This window comes from Carassius carassius, chromosome 1 (assembly GCF_963082965.1).
Source record: "Carassius carassius chromosome 1, fCarCar2.1, whole genome shotgun sequence".
NCBI lineage: Eukaryota > Metazoa > Chordata > Actinopteri > Cypriniformes > Cyprinidae > Carassius > Carassius carassius.
Window position 1 is genome coordinate 23,607,128 of NC_081755.1, and position 21,264 is coordinate 23,628,391.

At 38.2% G+C, this 21,264-nt stretch overlaps 3 protein-coding genes across 6 annotated transcripts in view; all 3 read left to right on the forward strand.

The window, feature by feature from the left end:
• Window positions 1–40: 40 nt before the first annotated feature.
• The window catches only part of hoxb3a (homeobox B3a), a 50,611-nt gene continuing 29,387 nt past the window's right edge, over window positions 41–21,264 (forward strand). For 2 of the 4 annotated variants that reach the window (XM_059551915.1, XM_059551968.1), the window contains exon 1: window positions 41–461. The gene's annotated coding sequence lies outside the window, so the exon portion shown is untranslated. Of the gene's footprint in view, window positions 462–13,127; window positions 13,264–19,788; window positions 19,898–21,264 lie in introns of those variants that run through there. The other 2 variants (XM_059551906.1, XM_059551923.1) reach the window with 2 other exon arrangements.
• Window positions 4,966–9,064, forward strand: LOC132142269 (homeobox protein Hox-B6a-like). Its single transcript, XM_059552020.1, has 2 exons — window positions 4,966–6,181; window positions 7,226–9,064. The coding sequence occupies exons 1-2, from the start codon at window positions 5,752–5,754 to the stop codon at window positions 7,480–7,482; spliced, it is 687 nt and encodes a 228-aa protein (XP_059408003.1). The 5' UTR covers window positions 4,966–5,751; the 3' UTR covers window positions 7,483–9,064.
• On the forward strand, window positions 9,376–12,380 carry LOC132142260 (homeobox protein Hox-B5a-like). Its single transcript, XM_059552007.1, has 2 exons — window positions 9,376–10,573; window positions 11,220–12,380. The coding sequence occupies exons 1-2, from the start codon at window positions 9,994–9,996 to the stop codon at window positions 11,465–11,467; spliced, it is 828 nt and encodes a 275-aa protein (XP_059407990.1). The 5' UTR covers window positions 9,376–9,993; the 3' UTR covers window positions 11,468–12,380.

A 21,264-nucleotide genomic window follows, 5' to 3' on the forward strand; every position in this document is an offset into this window, starting at 1 on the left:
GGTTATATTGCAGCATTCTTTTGGCCGCAGCACTTAATGTAGCTTCACTGTGCTCCTTAAAGGTTCTTGCTCTATTTTTATAGAGTATTTTGACCAACTCTGAAAATGCAAACAGTCGGAGAGCATTGTTCAGGCTGATGTTCTCAGAATGAACATGGAGAGAACAGCCTCCTCTCCGCTCTGCTATGCTAATGTGGCCGCCTGTGATTGGGATAACCACTGCGATGGAGTCTTATTGAGATCTGGACACGCAGTAGGGTCTCATCTAATTTTTCATACGGGGGTCTGACTCCCATTGACTAACGCGGGTGAAACGGATGGAAGCTGTGGTGCCGCTGTCATTTTCACTGCTTCGCTCTAATGGCGGGACCAAGAAAAGCAACAGGACTTACCGAGCGCGAGCTACGGCGAGAGGTTTGCACCTCTCTGTCCTGGTGCTGGGTGACGAATTATCAACAAAGGTAAGTCTGTCATTGTCTTGCAACCGCATCGTTTCTCTGAGGTAAGAGCTCGACCAAGCCTAATCATGCGCACTGGATGGACGTACTCTACTTCTAAGCTGTAGCCTACATGCTCGTCTTGTTAAACACCTAATCTAAATCCAATTATTCATTTCCATCTTGGGTGGAGCAGCGTTTCGGTGCCTTTTCTTGCATTTTCTTCTGGTCAGCATTGGGGTGTTCAGACCTCATGCATTGTGTGTGCATGTACAGAGATTCAGATGTGCTGATTTCGAGTTTTTCCACTGCATTACTGTACTTATGATATGGAGCGCAGTCATGGCTGCGGCGACAGGGCGAGTTTTGAAGATGCTGCTGTCTTGCCAGACGGATTTTTGCCTTATGTCCCCGGGACAATTATTTAGTGAAATGCTCGAGATATTTATTCCGTGCCATTTAATTGTATAAATGCGATAAAATGTAATTCTTATCGCCCTAAATCACTAACTAATAATAAGAATAATAATAATAATAAACAAATAAGATAAAAATAAATAAACGAAAAATATAATAATACTTGAAGGCCTCATTTGAATCGTTAGGGTTATGTTCAAAATACCCCAAATACCCAAAGGTCTCCTTGTGCTTTTTGCACAGACGTCTTTCACTTCCAGATCAAATGAACAAATCTTCCAGGTTGTTCTATCGGCTGCTGTGAGAGGATGGTAACGATTCCTCGCGCTCTGTTTGGCATAGGCTTTTTTTCTCTCTCTCTCTCTGTCTCTCTCTCTCTCTCTCTCTCTCTCTCATCTATTCTATACCGTCCAGCAAATTTGTAACGTTCCTAAAAACATTATTGTACACTTGATCACATGCTAATTTTCTATAACACTGTATAGTGTGGACTTTATGGATAACGTGGGAAATGAGTAATGTCTCTCTCTCTCTCTCTCTCTCTCTGTCTATCTGCCCCACTGATTTTCTTTTGGTAACTTGTATGTAATTCATGTTTAAATGTTTGGAATATATCACATGTTTGAGAACTATCATCTCTGTATCTTTCCCGAGATTGGCAGTCTTACATAATACCTATACAATAGACTGTGAATAACTAAATATTCAGTATTTTACCAGAAATGTATATGTGCATTAACCTGGTCGGTATTTTCTAATTTCATCTTCCTAGGTGCATGAATCTGGTCAGCTTCTTGTTATTGAGAGATGCTGACACAAATCCAATGCACGAGACATTTCCCCACTATCTGGCGCCATCTAGTGTCCATTCTTGCATTTCACCAACACAGACTACTTGGACTGGAAGGTGTTTATTGCACTGGGTGTGTGTGTGTGTGTGTGTGAGAGAGAAAGAGTATTTATTGCAGTGCGCATTTGTTTGCAGTATTGTGTGTGTGTGTGTGACGTGACGTTTTATGGCAGTGTGTGAATGTGTTTTAGTGTTCTTCTAAAGCACGTTTTATTGCTGTGTGAGTGTTTGTGCGACTGTGTGCGCGCGGTATCTTTTCTTCCTCTTTTATCAAGTAACACCAGCATTCACCACTCACCAGCATATGTGCGCTTTAGCTTTTAAATATTAATAAAACCTATTAAATGTTGTATGCAGTAAAGCACACGCGTTGCAGCCGCAGATAACAGGAAAGGCAGGGAGGGGTTCCCGGCCCGGTGGCAGTGAAATGTAAAAGAATGTAGGGGCTGTAAATTCTCCTGGCTGCTCTTGCTGCTCTTTGAAGTGTCTGCGTTTGGGGAAGATTTGTGGCACACACACACACACACAAACCTGAGGCCTGAAGGGCTTATTCCTTCTACTCTGCTCTCTTGCTTTTTGTAGGCTAATGCATAAAGAATATCAGGATTTAAGTACTCCTAGGTTATTTCACTGTAAAGGGAATGAAGTGCGTCGAGGCCTGGGTGCGAACCGACCTGTGTGCGTCCTAGCCAAAACCTACATCCTTGACCAGTTTTTAAAGTCATGCTGACCTTTTTATTTCTTTGGCGTTCTCTCTTCAGCAAGTACATACTCCAAGCAATAAGTGTTTATTTGGACTGGTAGTGGGCATAGTAACCGGAAATAAAGAAAGAGAGAGAGAGAGAGGGAGAGAGATGGAAAGAGGGAAAAGTGAGAGGGAGGAGGGAGTGCTTGGAGATTGTACGACTCCTGTCTAATGTCGTAAAGCGCGAATGTGTGATATGGTTTGTCTCTTGGTTTTTGTGTATATTTGACGGCTCTGCCGTTTTGCAACTTAAGTACTGTAATTTGTAAGCAATTCCAGTCACAAGACACAAGTTTCCATAATGTAAAAATTACAGGCGCTCTCCTTTTATTTGCATAGCTCCCGCATTGAGTTCAATGATTTATGCTATTTCAAAACATGGATAATTGCAGGGCGGATTTTAAATCACTGTTAACATAAATATAAACAATCTGTTTAAAGTAGCTTAAAGTGAAATAAAAAAGAGTTTTATTCTTTGATCGACCTAACAAATATAATCATCACTATTTTTTGTTTTGTTTTGTAAAATAGAGAGCCGTAGTCTTTATGATTATCCGACCATCCACATTCTCAGAAATCCCGTGTTATGAGTGTCTGACAGAGCTTCTGAAAATCAATAAGGCTTTTATCCATTAGGTCAATGATGTTAGTGAAACCTGATATGGATGTAGAAATACATTAAAAACTGTCTTTTCAATGATTAATGAACACCTCCATTTATTTTGTATTTTGTCTAACTTGCAGTTCTCGGATTTGATCATTTCGACGCGCTTGTATGTCTAAACGTCATGTAGGCTACTTATTGTACTTTCCTCTGACTTTAGCGTGTGGGAGAAGAGCTTTCATAAATTAATGTTGGGGTACACTTTAAGACAAGAGTCTGCCGATCTCCCTCCCCTGGCTTTTTGATAATAGAATGCATGCCCATTTTTAAATGAAACTTGATTCCCCAGATTGCTGTAAATATTATCCTAAAATATACAAATAGCACATATAAATAAAATATATTATTCACTGGCCTTCCGGTATTTAGGGGAGAAGATAAACAGTGAAACCGTGAGCATAATTATCGTAGCCTACCGTAAATACGAAGCGAGATAATAATGTATACTCAAATGAAATTAAAGCGTATAAAGGCAGCATATATGATATAAAAGCGGTAACCACTGTCTTACCGTAAATTTAAAGGAGGCTTTAAAGAACCTTAATTTATGTTAAAATATATTGTACACGAAGGAGAGCCGCCATTTGGTGTAAAGCCTGCATGATTATAACAAATTTAACAATTATAACAAATGTCTGACACCAGCATTCAAAAAAATGAAGTGAGCTTTTTATATATTTTATTAATATGAAACTGCTTTTTACAGTTTTAAATTCATATATATATATATATTTAAATCACCATAAAAAAGTCAATGAAAATAAAAACCCTCGATAAATGTTTTTCATATACATTATATAAACAGAATAGAAAAGTGTAGCTATTAATAATGTTCATTAATGCACATTTGACATACATATGCTTCACACTCGGGGACATTTACAAAATGTTATAGAATATACTTGACAAAAAAATTAATATCAAAACACGTAGGCTATCTATATATGGGTGTAAAAATACCAAACTGGGTGTAAATTTGTTCACTTTTACTCCTTATCACCAAATAAGTAACTTGCGCAGATGTATTCAGAAAAGTTGACTATCTATTAATCCATTGCAATCCAGTTGTCTCGCTGGATTCTGTGGTTCTTCGACGAAGAAGGCAATACCTGTAAAGACAGAGAAAAAATAATGAAGTTAATAATAAAACTTGAGCTTTTTGGAGAAAGACTTCTCAAACTTGCTATCTCAAACTAAGATGTCTTGGTTAAGAATTGATAGAACGTGTAATGGTAGTTATTGCTCATTAATAATTAACAAACTCTGACCTGGCCCTTCTCCCCCTTGCTCATTTTTACAAATGGAAACACAATAGATGCTTTCCGTTCGCAGAAAACTATGCAGTGCGAAAGGAAACGCAGCATCCTAGTCAAAGGAAACCGAAATGAAAGTAAAATGCATGTAACCCCCACTGCGTCACCTTTAAAAATATCCACTTGTTGTGCCGCAAATGGTTTATTGGTCGTATAGCGACAGGATACCCGGCCACCATAACTGTACTTTTGGTTAATGAAAAACACACACGCTCGACCAGTGCAGCGCAACATCAAACACAGAAGCTAAAACACTGTTGCATTACTTGCTGGCATTCTCAAACCAGTAATTTAACCAAAGGACGAAACATCTTGTGCGAAATTCTGTCAAAAAAGTCCAAGTCTGTTTTATACTCATAAAAAATAAATTGAACAAAACTCTCTCTCTCTCTCTCTCTCTCTCTCTCTATATATATACACACACACACACACACACACACACACACACACACACACACACACACACACACACACACTCACACACAGTAGACTACATTTTTTTTTGTCATTATGTGTCAAAATTTATATTTCATAATTAAGATGATCACTAAATATTTGTTTTGTATATACACCAACATATCTGTTACCTATTGGATTTTGTTGAATAGTTTTGCTCAGGCTCATTTACTTTGCATTGTTTCTGTATAGGCTATGGTTTTCTTTAACACGTCGCTTACTATTTATAAATCACTATGAAATTACAGTGCTGAAAAAAGCGAGGAAGCCGCGATCATCATTATGTCATTTTATCTATTGTGACCTACTTGTGCGATAGTACAAGGCCTAATAAATTACCTCTCTGAAATATAAATAAGGAAGGATGAAATATTATCAAATGTTGTACGGAATAATGTGTGTTTGGAAAATCTCCTACTCCGGGGCTTGTATGTTGACACTCTGCTCTCCAATAGTATGATAGGACCAAAGACGACTGTATGTGGGGGCACAAGGTGTCGATGTATTCAATTTAGCGTTTTAAAATTCCTATGTGATTCCTATTGTGCAATCTCATTGGAAGTTACGGAAAGGAAGAGGGGATTAAAAAAATCTAGATCTCTGCTCCGGGGTCCCCCGGCGCGTGCAATCACAGCCCCCCTCGAGGGTGCTATTTTGCAGGCACGTCCACTCGCTATTGGTCAGTGGCTGGTCAGATGGTACGGTTTCCCTCTGTCCCGCACTGGCACATAGCCACCCAGAACACCCCCCCCCCCACCCGCCCCCACCCCCAACTAAAACCCAATCTCCGATAAACTACTAATAGCTAAACCACTTGGACTATAAAACACAACAAATCATAAACCAAGCAAAAGAGCCGTACCCTCCCAATGAGTTCCTATTTTGTAAACTCAACTTTCCCAGTGACTCTGCCCGGAGGACAGGAGTCGTTCTTGGGACAGATACCGTTATATTCCTCCGGATACACAGACCCTTTACGACACTATCCCGGTGCTGCTTATGGAGGTCCCAGTGTCCAAGAGAAGGCGTACCCATCCTCCTTTTACCAGCAAGCGAACGGTGCCTACGGCAGGGCAACCGCAGCCGGTCCCTGCGATTATGCGACAGCAAGCTTCTACAGGGAAAAGGACCCAGCCTGCGCCCTCGCCAGCATAGATGAACACTCCTTCGTTCTCAGTCAGGACCATCGCAAGCAAGACTGCACGGGGTCGACGGGGAAAAGCATCTACCTTGAGGCCGACGAACAGAAGCCGTCAGCGCCGGTTTATCCTTGGATGCAACGGATGAACTCGTGTAACGGTGAGTTCATGTTGTTTTTTTCATCCTTCATTTTTTCTCATCGCTAATAAAGACGGAGCTAGAGCGTGCTATACGGGACTTACAGCTTCACTGTACAATGCCGGAAGCCCAATCAGTGCAAATACGCTCGTCTCCACCATAGTGTCATATTGAAAGCAAAGCCACTCCTGTAAAGTTCTGGGAAATCTCCCATATGTACTGAACTTGCTTTTGAGGGAGGACATTAAGAAATATGTTCACCGCAAGGCTCATATCATTTAAATCACTAGAGAAGCTTGTCTAATTCTAAACAGAAGGGATGTTGGATTACCGTACTATTACAAAATGACCATTGTTGTTTTGACACATCTGTTACTGCTTGTTCCTTCTTAGGATACGAACAATAGCGAGTACATAGCAATATAAAAAGCACGAAACACATGATTAGACTATTCAATAGTTCGTGAAACAGAGAGAAACTCTAAAGTTCAATAGAAGCTAAATGCTCTGTGCATTTTCCATAACTTGATTTTAGTCGCTGCCTAGCACTGTTCGTTATCAATGCTAAAAACAAACAAACAAACAAAAAAGATCAGCAGTATGGACATCTTTGTACACGTAGTCACAAACACAAGTTTGACAAGTGCTCAAACTATTACTGGACCCTCTGCTTCTATGTTCAGATATAACGTTTGATATGAAGCATATAAATAGACCGGTATCTTTTGTTTATATCTGTCACGAAAATAAGGAGAATCACATTTCCTCTGTATTTTCCCCCTCATCGCAATACAACTGTTTTTGACCTCCCAATATTTCTGCACATGTGTTTATATGAGGACAAAAAAATCGCCATAATGAACATGTTTAAATATGGTAAAAACACATAATAGAATAAATGTGTGATTTTGTGGACTGTAGCTATTGTGCATAAATTTCCCACTGCCTTGAGTGTTTCTTGTCATTCTGTCGCCCCTCGAGTTGTTTTCTCCGGACGCATTTATCATTGTAACAAACACGCTGTCGATGTTAATGTTTGACTTTTCTCTTTTATCTCATGGACAGGGACTTTCGGTAACGCTGGCCGAAGGGGTCGACAGACGTACACTCGCTACCAGACGTTAGAATTGGAGAAAGAGTTCCACTTTAACAGGTATCTGACCCGAAGACGCCGCATCGAGATCGCGCACGCACTGTGCCTGACAGAACGTCAGATAAAGATTTGGTTCCAAAACCGGCGAATGAAATGGAAAAAAGAGAACAAATTGATCAACTGTTCACAAACCAGTGGCGAAGAGGAGGAGGAGAAGAGGACAGAATGAAATTTTGAACGATAAAATCCCCCCCAAAAGAAAACTATTGCATAGAGGGCACCAGACACCACTCTGTAATAACACAAATGAAGACTTTCCATCATGTTAGCAACTGTAGCATTCCTGTTAACTCATAATTGTAATTTCTCTTGTGATTTTATTTTACTTTTTTGTACATGATGTTTAAAACATGCGGTTTGTGCGCTCTTACTCTGAATTTAGATTTGCTCTTATAATTGAAGTCCATGTTGAACGAAGCTATTTGAAATGTGTGTCATATTCGTGTTTATATTTAAGCTGTGTAAAAGTAAAAAATAAATTCCCATTGTACGGAAAAGCTTTTCTATCTTTCATTTTTTTGTAAGGTAAACGTTTAGACAATATATGTGCTAATTTAGTAAGATTGCATGGGTGAAAAGCAGTTAGAGATTCTGGAAAACAATACTAGCTTCACATCAGTCTATATAGGCATATATAGCACGTAAGCTACTTTACTTTTTGTTTGTTTTTCAATAAAACAAGCAAATCTTTCCGCATGTCATGCATGCTTTACCTATATGATGACGGCCGATCATGTGAAATGACGAATCCTTTTTTTTTGCGGTACAACACCTGTATGCATTGCATGTATTATTTTTATTTTTGTCAAGAAAACTTGTTTAAACAAATTCACGGTTGACCCATAGGTGATGTAATGAGATATACAGCCTTTACCGCATCTTTAGCCATGAGGGCGAGGCGATAACCATGCACTCTTCTGCGTAACTAGTGTGAAATTTCAGTACCTGCGGGATAATATGTAAATATATGATACATTTATTAGTGTGCATATGATATTTTAGTACAAATACTGGTCACGTGTTTTCCTGATTTCATTTGACAGGTACAAAGACCAAAAAAGTTTGCGTTAGGGATTTGGTTACGCTTTTTGTACTACTAAGAGGCCGAACGTTGCCCACTTGGTTTCAAAATACTTCCTACAAAGTGAGAGGTGAGAAGGTTCAGCAGGTTTTAATAGATAACCAAAAGAGAAAGCTGACCTGTCGTGGCTGGTCACTCACCCTGAGAGACTATACAGCCTGGAGGGCTAAGCGACAATAAACCACATTTTTCAGGTGGAGGTTCCTAAATCCCTCTTAACAAATTAACCCCAATATCACACATAATTTACATTATAGAAAAAAAGTAATAATGCATACATTTCTACACGCAACGTCACATTAATTATATTTATATTTGAAAAGCAGAGTATGCATGCATCTGTGCATGAGCGTGTGTTCACAAAGCACAGTGGATGGACTTCATGCTTATACGCAGCCTAGAATATTATGTTACTTGTTAAATTCTGCACTTTTCCGAGCATCAAAAATATAAAAAATGTCAGTGTAAATGTTGACCTGAGGAATTTCAACGGTGGTTTCCGTCTTTAACGTAATCAAAAGTGAATGGAAGTATAGTACAGATTTACATCATGCACATAGGCTACATGAACCAGCAATTTGCGTTTTGTCAACAAACCATATATCATCTTAGAACATAAATCACGATCTCGCATTCCTTATATTCATCATTCCATAGAATTTGCTGTGTGAGGAGCGGAGGAGCTCATCTTTGGAACGCGTCTAGTAAAAAGTCACATCGCTTCTTGAGTTTGAAAAAATACATCTGCGGCAAGACTAACGAAGGCATATATGAAGAAAACAGCGAAACATAATTTATTTGAATACGAATTTCACCTCTTTAAACTGAAATTAATATAGTATATATATTTAATGCAGTCAGTGTTATCATTAGTGCTTAATTTTTTATTATCATTATCTAACTTGACTTAATGTACAGTTTGAAATTAATAGGCTACTAAAGTAGCCTATGGTTTTGCAATATCACAACCATTATACTTTGAAGAACTGTATCATAATATATGTTTTACATGTTAAGATGTAATTGTTTTATTTATTTTTTGTTTTATCCGGAATGATGTGGCAGTTAACTGTATATTGATATCTGCATATCAAGTAGCGTACGCAGTAGCCTATAGTTTCTGGGCAATGTCTGTATGCGTTAAGAGTCGATAAATACACTAAACGTTATTAATGTCACAAACAAACTACAAAGAAGATCAGTTTTATTCCCATTTAAAAGAGATATAACTAGCGTTAGGCTCTGAAAATATATTTCCAGCGTGCAATAAATGTTATTCCCAGTAGGTGACGCTGTCCGCTTACATGCAGCAAATCCCTGCAATGGGAGGAACACGTTGACTCGAGTCTAACGACTCCCCGTCTCGTCATCATTTGTAACCATAGAGCATGAATTACCTCTTGAAGTCATCAGTGAGAATTTACGACTGGTCAACAAAAGCACGTGATTCTCAAACGCACCCCCACCCCCATATTTGGCCGCATACATAGCAAAAACGAAGTACAGTGCATTGCTATAATTCATTAATACATCATAAATCGTGAAGCACAGCGTTATAACGACCAAGATCTACAAATCAAGCCCTCTAAAACAACCTAAATGAGCTCTTACTTTGTAAACTCGTTCTCAGGGCGCTACCCAAATGGCCCTGACTATCAGTTACTAAATTATGGAACTAGCAGCAGCGCTATGAACGCCTCGTACAGGGACTCCGGCACCATGCATTCAGGCTCTTACGGCTACAACTACAATGGAATGGACCTAAGCGTCAATCGTTCAACCAGCACTGGCCACTTTGGGGCGGTTGGGGACAACTCCCGGGTCTTCCAGTCTCAAGCCCCGGAGACGCGATTCCGGCAGCCGTCAAGCTGCTCGCTCGCGTCTCCGGAACCGCTGGCTTGTTCCAACAACGAAAGCCTCGGACCCAAAGGCTCTTCGCCCCCTTCAGACCAAAACACCACCACCGCGGGTAATAATCTAACCAACAATACACATTTCACAGAAATCGACGAGGCCAGCGCTTCTTCTGAGACCGAGGAGGCGTCGCACAGAGCGAACAGCTCTGCACCCCGGACACAACAGAAGCAAGAGAGCACGGCAACCTCCACTACCTCGGCGACGTCCGATGGCCAAGCTCCTCAGATATTCCCCTGGATGAGGAAACTACATATTAGCCATGGTACACAAGTATTATGTTTATGTCTCTTTGTTCGCTAGCGAACGCGTATTGTGTTCAGCGCTGATTTTAAATCAAGTGCGGCGCCAGTAACAGCCTTTATTTGAGATTTCTGTGAAAGTGCCATAAATCTATCAAGTGTGGAGCCTCGCAAACTGTAGAAGAGAGAATGGGAGCGGGGTGGAAGAGAGGGCAAGAAGGTTTACAAGTTGTTGTTTCTGTGAAAAGTTCAGCTTTATGGTGTGTGGGAATGTGATTAGTTCAGTGCTGGAGAACCGGCAATAAAACGGAGAGAAAAGAACACGGGATAAAAGGCGAGAATAGTGGGTTGGATGGATAAACAAGCGGCGAAGAAAAAAAAAAAACTGAATGCATATAATAATAAATTCGAAAGTTTGGTGCTGTGTATCACATCTAAAAAATACTGAGGTTTTAAGAAGTAAAACGAAACAAAAACAAACGTCATGAGCCTACAGTGAGACGCAATGTTCCATTTGGTGATTTTCCTGTACGCATTCAGTTGTAAATCGTGTCACTCATGTGTACCTATAGCAAAAAAAGTTGTTGGAAACTGTTGTTGAAATGATGTGCAGGTCAATCAATGCTCGCTAATCTTTATCCCCCTTTGCGTTTTGTCCACATTATTCAGATATGACTGGACCAGACGGCAAAAGGGCCCGAACTGCATATACCCGCTATCAGACGCTAGAGCTGGAAAAAGAGTTCCATTTCAATAGATACCTCACCCGGAGGAGGAGGATAGAGATAGCCCACGCTCTATGCCTCTCAGAGCGTCAAATTAAGATATGGTTCCAAAACCGGCGGATGAAATGGAAAAAGGACAATAAACTGAAGAGCATGAGTCTGGCTACCGGAGGTAGCGCTTTCCAGCCATAGTTGTACCCCAAGTCCTACTACGTGGTGTGCAAAAGAAAATCACGAGGAAAACGAGATGAAAAATAGGTCTCAAAACATTACTTACAGAGTTCTGTACATCGCGGCACTTTTCGGCATGTTATGGATGTTTTAGGCATTTTAAAATTCTACTGTGGTACTGCTATAATGAAACGAAAATTAGTGTTCACATGTTGTTCCTTTAATACTATGGTGACTATCATTTTGGCAAGTAAATAAAACTGAAGGGGAAAGAAGCTATCAATATACCGCCTGATGTTCTTGTTATGAATATTGTTTATGTGTCAAGTGCTATATTAATGCTTTCTTGAGAGTTAGCATGTGAGCTCTTAAATGTTATAACTTATTTACCTATACACGTGTATACCTTTTTGAGTTTACAGCTCAGAAACGCATCTGCCCTTGTATGAAGTGAAGCTCTAGTTTAGTGGTGACTGCAGTAAATTTAGCAGAAGCCTCTGTATATTTCATGGTCCTCTGTTTAATCATTGTCTAAAAAAATCACATTCAATTTGTCATGTGTTCAAACTCTTCTATTATTTTTGAGAGAAAAAAAGGAAATGTGTAAATAGTCCTCACTAGATTCTTGTACCCGTTCATACGTGTGTATAGTTGTATTCCAAATATGTAATTGTATATTACTGGATCATGTTTATGTTCCAAAAAGGATGTACATATTGAACATTTTTATTGTGATCAGTTGGCTATTTGTAGAAGGCAGAATGAACGGCAAACATGTGGAAAACGAAAGAAATAAAATAAAAAATGTAAAATAAAAAAGCATTGTCATGTCGAACTGCCTGTTAGCATTTTGCCAAGAAGCTTTTTGTATTTGTTTGTAGTTTAACTTGGAGTAAAAAAATAAATAAATAAAGTTCCTCATATTCAAATCTAATACTTTTCTTGACAGTTCTTCAATTTACACACAATCGAGACCACCAATTATTGTCAAGGAGTTATCGATTACACACTCATAATATTCTCTCAAAATCAAAATACTGCAAGGTCCTTTAAATTACCGAGAAACGTTTTGCTACGCCACAGTGCAGATCCTTGAACTGTATACTGACAGTTCACACTCAAATTGGACACTAATAGCAAAAAGCTGAAATGCTAAGCGAAAACAGACATAAGGAGAAATATTTACCTAAACCTGGCGCGTACACAAATTAGGACCTTTCTATTGCCTAGTCCCGCTAATTCTAAACAACTCACACTTTCCAGAATGTATATATAATTTACAAACGCTCTACTATGTATACCCCGTGTATTTCCGAGTCCTAGTAAACAAGCACTGTAACTTTAAACTTACCATGCGTGCCAAACTCCCCTCTACCTTTTAAGTTTTGAGAGCCGAGTGGAGGTCCCCGTAGTGTACCAACGGCCACTTGCCTTTTGTAATTTTGCTTTTCCCTTTGCCCAAACTATACAAAAAGTAGCTATGACATTTACATGTCAAACGGATGAGCGTTTTATCTTGAAGTTAGATCGTAAAAATCGCCCAGGCCACAGATAGATACCCCTTACTGGCTCTCAAAAGTCACGTGGGGTCCATAAACTTAGTTTTATGGTTTTGGGGAGTTGACAATGTACTATATATTTCACATTCTAGAATGCAAGTGACGGTTTAACTGCTTCGAGGGGATTCTAAAGGGTCAGTTGTGAGAGGAAGAGCGTACCAGTAGGCCACTACAGTGCCAGTGTCAGTCGGTGCAATGTCTCTCCCGTTCTACTCACTTGGAGGCGGAAATATGGATAGTGGACCGTGCAGAGTCAAAGTAAGTTCAATTTAAGGCTGCATTGGCCGGTGATTTGATCTAGGAAGAAGTGGGAAGGAAAGGAGGGGTATGTCTCAAGTAGACGTGTCAATCATTTTGTTTCTGTGAGTGCAAGAAGATGTCCTTAGATATCAGTTGTGTCATATGCTAACGCGTTTTCACAAGGGATTTAGCATATGAACTTTGGTTATCCAATTTTTTTTTAAAAACTTAAAAAAAAATTTAACCGTGTATATTAAAAGTGTGTGTAGCCTATGTGTGCCTGTATGTATGTATATACATATATATATATGTGTGTGTGTGTGTGTGTGTGTGTGTGTGTGTGTGTGTGTGTGTGTGTGAGAGAGAGAGAGAGAGAGAGAGAGAGAGAGAGAAAATAATATATTTACGTTTTATTTATATATTTTTATAGTTGTTGGTTTTACATTATATGGCGAATAATATTGAAAAAAAGAGAAGAAAACCATCTCCCTGGAACTCTCTCTTTTTCACACACACACACACACACACACACACACACACACACACACACACACACACACACACACACACACACACACAGACAACAATGTGACAATATGCCTCCCTAAGGTTCTACAAGAAAAGCTTTGTTCCTTCCCCGCCCCTGTATTTTCAAGGGAGGAAGCGCGCAAGGAACATAGTTGTTATACTTTTTTAAATGGGCAACTGCAGCAAAGTATTTGGTTAGACTATAATATAACTTAGTGTATCATAGACAAATAGCTATGATGTTATAGAAACTCCTATGGTACAATTATACTTTCTGAATAAATATTTTTCATTGTTCTGTCAGAGAACTTTTATCGCCGGAGGTCAGTTCGAGTTCAACTCAAGTATACAGTTTGAGCATATCATTGGCTTATATTACACTCAAGGCAGCGCGAAAGTCCTCTTGATATATTTTTAATTTATTTTATTTTATTTTCTTATCTGTAGCAAAAGAAAAACTAAGAGTTTTTTTTCTGTTATTAATTGTTATGTCCAGTAAATCCTACCAAATTTTGCCGTCACTACAGTTAGAGCGTGTAACTTGACTAGGCTCAAAGCATAATAATGCAAAACGCTGCAGTTAATACTCATTTTAAAACGGTTGAACAGTTTCCTAATATTATTTAAGAATCTTTAATAATCTAATAATTCTATGGAAATTAACACAAGTGATTCTTAAGCTATTAAAGCTACCACCTAAATTGCATATTTAAATTGCGTATAATAAAAAAAAAAAAAAAAAAAGCATGTAGCCTATATATAAGTAACACAATATGTTGGACATTGATTTTTGGGACCGGCTTGAGGGACCTTTAACTTCATTAAAAAACACTTTGTAAATTAATCGAAAATTAAATACCTTATGCTTATTTTCTTTATCAAATACTTGTTTGGTTCTTTGCTGCTCCTCTGCATTTAACATAAACATTCCCTCCAACATAATAAATGTTAAGCTTTCAGGGTGTTTTACAGCCTACTTTCAATGAGTGTTACAGATTTTATAGCCCTCCGTTTGGCATTTCTGCGTGTGAGAAAGAAGGAGCAGGAGGGAGAGAGAGAGCGCGCACACAAGAGAGAGTAAAGGAGAGTTTGTGTGTGTATGCGTGTGTGGGTATGTCCGAACAACAGAATTAGGAAGTTTCAGGCCGTAAACAGGAAGGCGAAATTGTGGTCGCGAGCATGAGTCGAGGGCTACCGTTTCATTTTTCACCAGCTTCCTTTTTAATGAAATGAGTGGGGAGGGCTCGGGCCTCCGTAAAAAAAAAAAAGTGCGCATTCCTCTAGAAAACCACTTAAAAAGACAGGCGTCCATACAACCACAATCGAGGTCCATACTTATAGCATACAATGCAAATACAAAACAATGCAAAATGAGGAATAGCAATTTCCTTTTAGTGTTTATATGTGCTGTGAGTCGCTAAGGCGACTGGGCGTTAATTCTAGGTGTGTTTGTGCGTCAGAGAAATATTTGCAGGGTGTGTGTGATACGTTTTGACACAAACTCAGGGGATCAAAGACTAGAGTCTCTGAATGTGGTCTGTGAAAGTTAGCCCATATAGACGTGCGACTATTTTGGTATAACTGTACTTTTTATTGATGTAACGAGGTTTACAGAAATTATTTAACAGAACTTTTCAATACAAAGTATCCAGCATTCTCTGTCCATTGAGCTTCTGGTAGCTACCAAAGATTAATTTCTACATTGATTTCCATGACGCCTTTACCATGTAGACGCAGCAATTTCGAACGTTTAAATAGCCATTTTTAGACTAATGCGTTTTGCATATTGATAAGGGGCAATCTACGAGCATATCTCATCCATAATGCATAGGGACGGGATCATCCAGGGGTCAGCAGACGGGCACTGCTGCGAAGGCTCAAGCGCAAAACAATACAACTAGTCCATAAAGCTAAATTAAGTGATGTTTGCCCAAACATTTTTTAAATACAGTTTTATATAATTGTTTCATTTTTTAACATATGTTTAAAGCTTTCAAATTAAAGCCTAGACCAAAAAATTTTTAAATTCCTACAATTTAGTGTGGTGTTTTCTGCATGTTCTGCTGGCCTTCTTGACCCTTGATGAAATTCAGAGAAGAGGAAAAGCAAGGGTGAACAGGACTGGCAGATGATACAAGCAAAATTTGAACTTGCGTCGCCCGCTCGCCATATCCGGGCAACCACTTGATTATTCATATAACCCGTTTAAGACCGAATTCGATAATACAAAATACCTGATTAGATACTACAAATACTGCAAATATTTAGGCTGTTTAATTATGAATTAACTATATATAATAAAAAAGCATTAATTTACACGAACAGTTAAACCGTCTCGTTATAAGGTTAAAAAAGGACCCTGTTTATTTTGTTCAAATGTTTTACATATGCATAAATCATAGGCTAAATTAGAATATGATAATTTAAACATAAAATTACATAACGAGCAACAAATGTATTATTGTTAATATAGCTATTTGTAATAATAATCTCAATATTTGGTAATTGTATTAGCCTAGAAAGAACATTTAATTGGGGAATAGTTCGAATTAAACTTTAAAACATACCTAAAGTGATTATGATAATTTTATCATTTTTAAATTATATTTAAAATATTTAAATTAAATGTAAAGAAATATTAATGGCAAATAAATCAAATAATAGATTTTACTTTCACGCATTTTATTTAAATGATCAGCTAGAGCAAATATATATTTACGTGCCTTATTTGAAAGTTAGCATATAAACCGTTTGTTTTATATAAATAAAAATGCATATGATATACTTTCTCCTCTTGATGTTATGCACGAGTTCGTTTTTTCTCAGCTGTAACTCTCCTCCGTCGCCAGCAGAGCCCGCTTTAGACCAAGATCACGATGTCTGGGGCTTTGGGGTGCTTCTTGTCGCCCTGTTCTAAAGCTTTTGTAACATTTAGAAATACGCGGTTTTAATTATCAACACTGAATACGTTCCTAAATTCCATCCGACAGATTTAGAGTTTTTGCGTGATCTGAAATGTGCTAACTAACACTTTTAAGCATTTTGCCAATAGAAACTTACACCGTGAGGCAGGCTAGTTCAATGCTTTTGTCGTAAATCAGGAAGCATAAAGCTATTGCTCAGGCACTAGATTGTCTCGTTCTCCCTTCTCTCTCTGACTACATTTAATCCAAAAGGAGCGAGAGAAGGTGAACGTAGTCTCGTTAGAAGTGGCGCGAGATTTGGCGGGGTCAAAAAGTTCAGGGGTCAAAAGTTTACGTAGTGCGTGACTCGGTCGTTGACTGCCGACTCACTGCGCTTGACCAATCGCTGGATGTCAATGGCAAAGTGGGAGAAGGAGAAAGAGAGGGAGTGAGGGGTTTCAGACTGTTTCTTTTGAAAAGATTAGAAAAATGACAGAAAGAGCAGAGCTGAGAAGACCGGCTTTGTAACAAAGCACGTTCCCGCGAAAGGGTGTGCTGGGGAGAAAAAAAAGACAATCGATTTCTGAGGTTAGGGCATCAACTAAAAGGTCTGATGTTGCACTGCGAACCTTTTATAAAATGTAGCTTATTCATAGATTAATTTTATTATATTGCGTTCATGTATTTTGTAAGAAGGCAGCTTGTTTATTAGACAAATAAGGCCAGTCAAAGGCAAATATAACAGATTGATTTATTCGTGTAGCCTACGTTAGAAACGTGACTCGAAAAAAAAAATCTTTAATCGTTAGCCTACCTGTCAAAAATACAATAATGTTGCTATTTTTGACGTTTTGTTTAAAATACATTATTAAAAACATATTATTTAATTCTTTACTCTATACTTTATCACTTTTATAATATTTTAAGTCCAAATGTGAATCATGTAAATTTCCTTGTCTACAATAATTATTTTAACTCTACACATAAAGCTTGCATAGGGTTTCTGACGAGCATTTACTTTTTTATGTAATAATTTGAGAAATAAGAAACTTATATTTATGCATTTTGTAATAAAAATAACAAGCTTAGCCTACTGTTCGTGAGTGAGCTTGTGATTTTGATTGCGTTGAATGCGTGCTCATCGCCATGCAAATCAAATATTCTCTTTTTCCGATATCGAAAAGAATACAATTAGTTCAGCGACGCCATAACTTTTATTTTGATACAAGGCCAATTGTATTCCCCGTTTTTTGTTTGTTTATCACATTCTCCTTGTTCGAAACGGAAGACCACCTGCGGTATTTTGTTTACATGTTTAAAATGTAGACAAGTTGTGAATAAACAAAGGAAATTTGCTTAAGCACATTTCCCTTTCTTAGGAAACTCAAATGTAGTAACTCAAATCATAGGCTTTCATAATCCACCGATCGTCAGGAATAATTTAGCAACAAAAACTAAAAGTAAGAAAAACTAAATAAATCGTATATATATATATATATATATATATATATATATATATATATATATATATATATATATATATATATATATATATAGTTTTTCAATATTTAAATCCTTACATTTTACAAGGCGAAAAGATTGTGACGTTGGGATAAGGTCTAGTTTTATTTTTTATTGCAGAAACTGAATACTGATTTTAAAGGCGTGTTCGGAATATGTTGAAAAAGCGCCGAGAAACTGGGCAATTGATAATTTGTCCATGAATATTAATTTTTAGCCACGAACATTTGGTCTAATGGTGGTGCGTCAGGATGATGTGAGGCTGAACGACTTGGTTTTCTCAGAAACAACGTACGTAAGTGGTGAATAATTATATTAGAAAACTCGTCCCATTTGGAGTTCAGCAAGAGTTCACTGAATTAATTTCCATTCCATCCTAGCATGTGCCGTTGCTGGGCAGTGTTTTACCCTCTCTCTCTCTCTCTCTCTCTATATATATATATATATTAATTGTTGTTATCGCCCCTTAACAGTTTTCGTGTTTCAAAATCTAGCGCTTTATAAATATATTTATATATAAATATAATTCTAAACAAATATATACATAAATGATTTATCCTACATAATTGATTTTTTAAAATGTGGCTCGTTTTGTCGAGGATGCACTTGTCGTTACCCTTTGAAGCAGATCAACACAACGTGTTTTAACTTTTCGCACAATTTTTTTTAAATTTTTTTTATTAGGATATTTTTAGTTAACGAATTAAAGTACTTTTAACATGTTGTAAATTGCATAGATGTAGTTCTCGTTTCTAAACGAATATTTAGCTGTGTGTATAGTAAACAGTCGTTTTTATCATCTGGACTTTTAGATACACGCTGAACATCTCCTTTAGGGTTCTGAATACAACAAGGGAAATAAAGAATTGCTCTACGGTTGAACTGATTTGTGGGTTATAAAGACTTTTTGAATGACCCCCTTTCTCGAACCATTTTTCTTCAAAGTAATGACCTAGGCACAATTCAATATGTGCGAGCAAACTATGCATGCATTACTATAGAACTTAAGAGTGGGAGAGACCCAGAGAAGGGGTGAACCGGAGGTCAGCGCGTCTAACAAATATTAAAATGTACTGGGACTCGTGACACGCCTCGCTGTTTAACAAAGACTGCCAAAGTGCGAGATTAATATGAAAACTTGAGAGTCCACAACAAAATGCCTTATATCGCCCAGTGGTATTGTAGAGCTCACAGCGGCTCGAGGCTTACTTGCATTTTATTTTTAGTGGTTTTAGGACAGAGAAGGCTGCGTTGTGTGGGGAAAGCCCCTTGTTGTTGCCAGCAACATAAAGCGTCAAAACGAAAAAATAAGGCGCGATGACTCCTGCTGTCGAAGTTGGTGGCTCGGTCCTTTTTTTTCTTATTGCTGCTTTTTCTGAGCTCTTGAGTCGGTTTTCGTGGATGTTTTAATGTCCACCTCTTGATGTCGCTTGATGTTAAAGAGGAGTTGGGGGACCCACGGAAATGAGAGGGAGCGGAGCACACAAAGGTATCACGGCGAGGTCACGGGCTAAACCTGTGGCTTTGGAGAAAGGAGTGAGGGTGGGGGGTTCAGATGGAGGGACTCGCAGGAACGGTTGAAACGAAAAGAAGGGCTTTGGAGCGGCGACAATCTCTTGCAAAGACTGCGCACGGCAAAGGAGTGAAGATATGGGCGAGAGACTACCGAAATGAGAGGTGCAACGCTCTGAGTCGAAAAAGTAAGTAAAGAAAAAAGGCGCTTGATTTGCATATTGCCGCGTTCTCTTCTGCAGGTGTTTGCTTGGGTGGACCACGTGCTCGCGCACACTGTGGCGAGAGTACGGGTCCCCCCTCCTATCATAACGGAGTTATGACTTTGAATTCAAGCCCCACGGAGTTGCACTGTTGCGTGTGTGGGTTTTATATGGTGAATATTTACCTTGGCTATAGTCTCTGAGCCGCGGCTTTGAATGCCTGTCGGTGTACACATTAACCCCATAATGAGGCAGATGGCTCGAGGTCCCCATGGCTTTTAGAAGGAGATGGCTCATGGGGGTGAAGGCGAGGTCGGGGACTTCAGGGGGTGAAAGGGTTAGAGTGGACACCAAGGCTGAACTTTCTCCTTTGCTGTTAAATTTGCATCGATAAAATGTGAAATAAGGTATATATGTTACATGCGAAGTAAAAGCTGAGCCGTCTAATCATTAAATTATTAGCCGGTTTCATGTTTTCCACTCGGACATGGATAGGCTACTAACGTGCTTCATTGCGAGGAGGTCGGCACGATTATTACCAAGCAGAAATCAAAATGAATTGAGAGAGAAGAAAAGAGTCAGGCAAATTAAAAAAAGGACTGAAAATGGCAGAGGCCCATTTGAAAAATTGCCAGAGCTTTGACTGCCAAACGCTAGGGGTGCTACAGATTTCTTTGATATGATACAATTATTTATTATTTTAATACAGATTCAAACTGCTCAGTGAATGAAAAAGATTTTCAGTCGTTTGAGAATATTTCGATACTATTCGATATTATATTGATACAAGTATTGATACATTTCATTCGTTTATACTCTGGAGTCACTTTATAGTCTTCAGTAGCCTACATTTTTTGCCTGTGCCGCAGAAGAACAAAGGCTCTCCAGAAACCCTCCAGATTTAAATTTGCAAACAATATATATATATATATATATATATATATATATATATATATATATATATATATATATATATATATATATATATACACACAATCCAAAAATAATTCCATTTTTTTAATTTACTGAATCATTATTTAAAATGTACATATCATGTACAAATCGAAAATATTCATTTAAACTGTTAGCTGTTTGACATTGTTTTAGTGTTTGATGGAAAATTATAGCGAATATTACGAGTAATTGTGAAATGGTGCTTGTTTATTTGAAATATTTAGGTACGCAACGACAATTTCGTTGGACACAATATTAATTTTACGATGTTGATCTAGTGAACTTTTTTATTAGATTAGTAACTCTAGTAAATTGCTTGTAGTACAGCTTTCTTTTCGATAAGGTATGAAATGTGGGAGACGGAGCATTATGTACCTATTGCATGTTTATCCCTAATT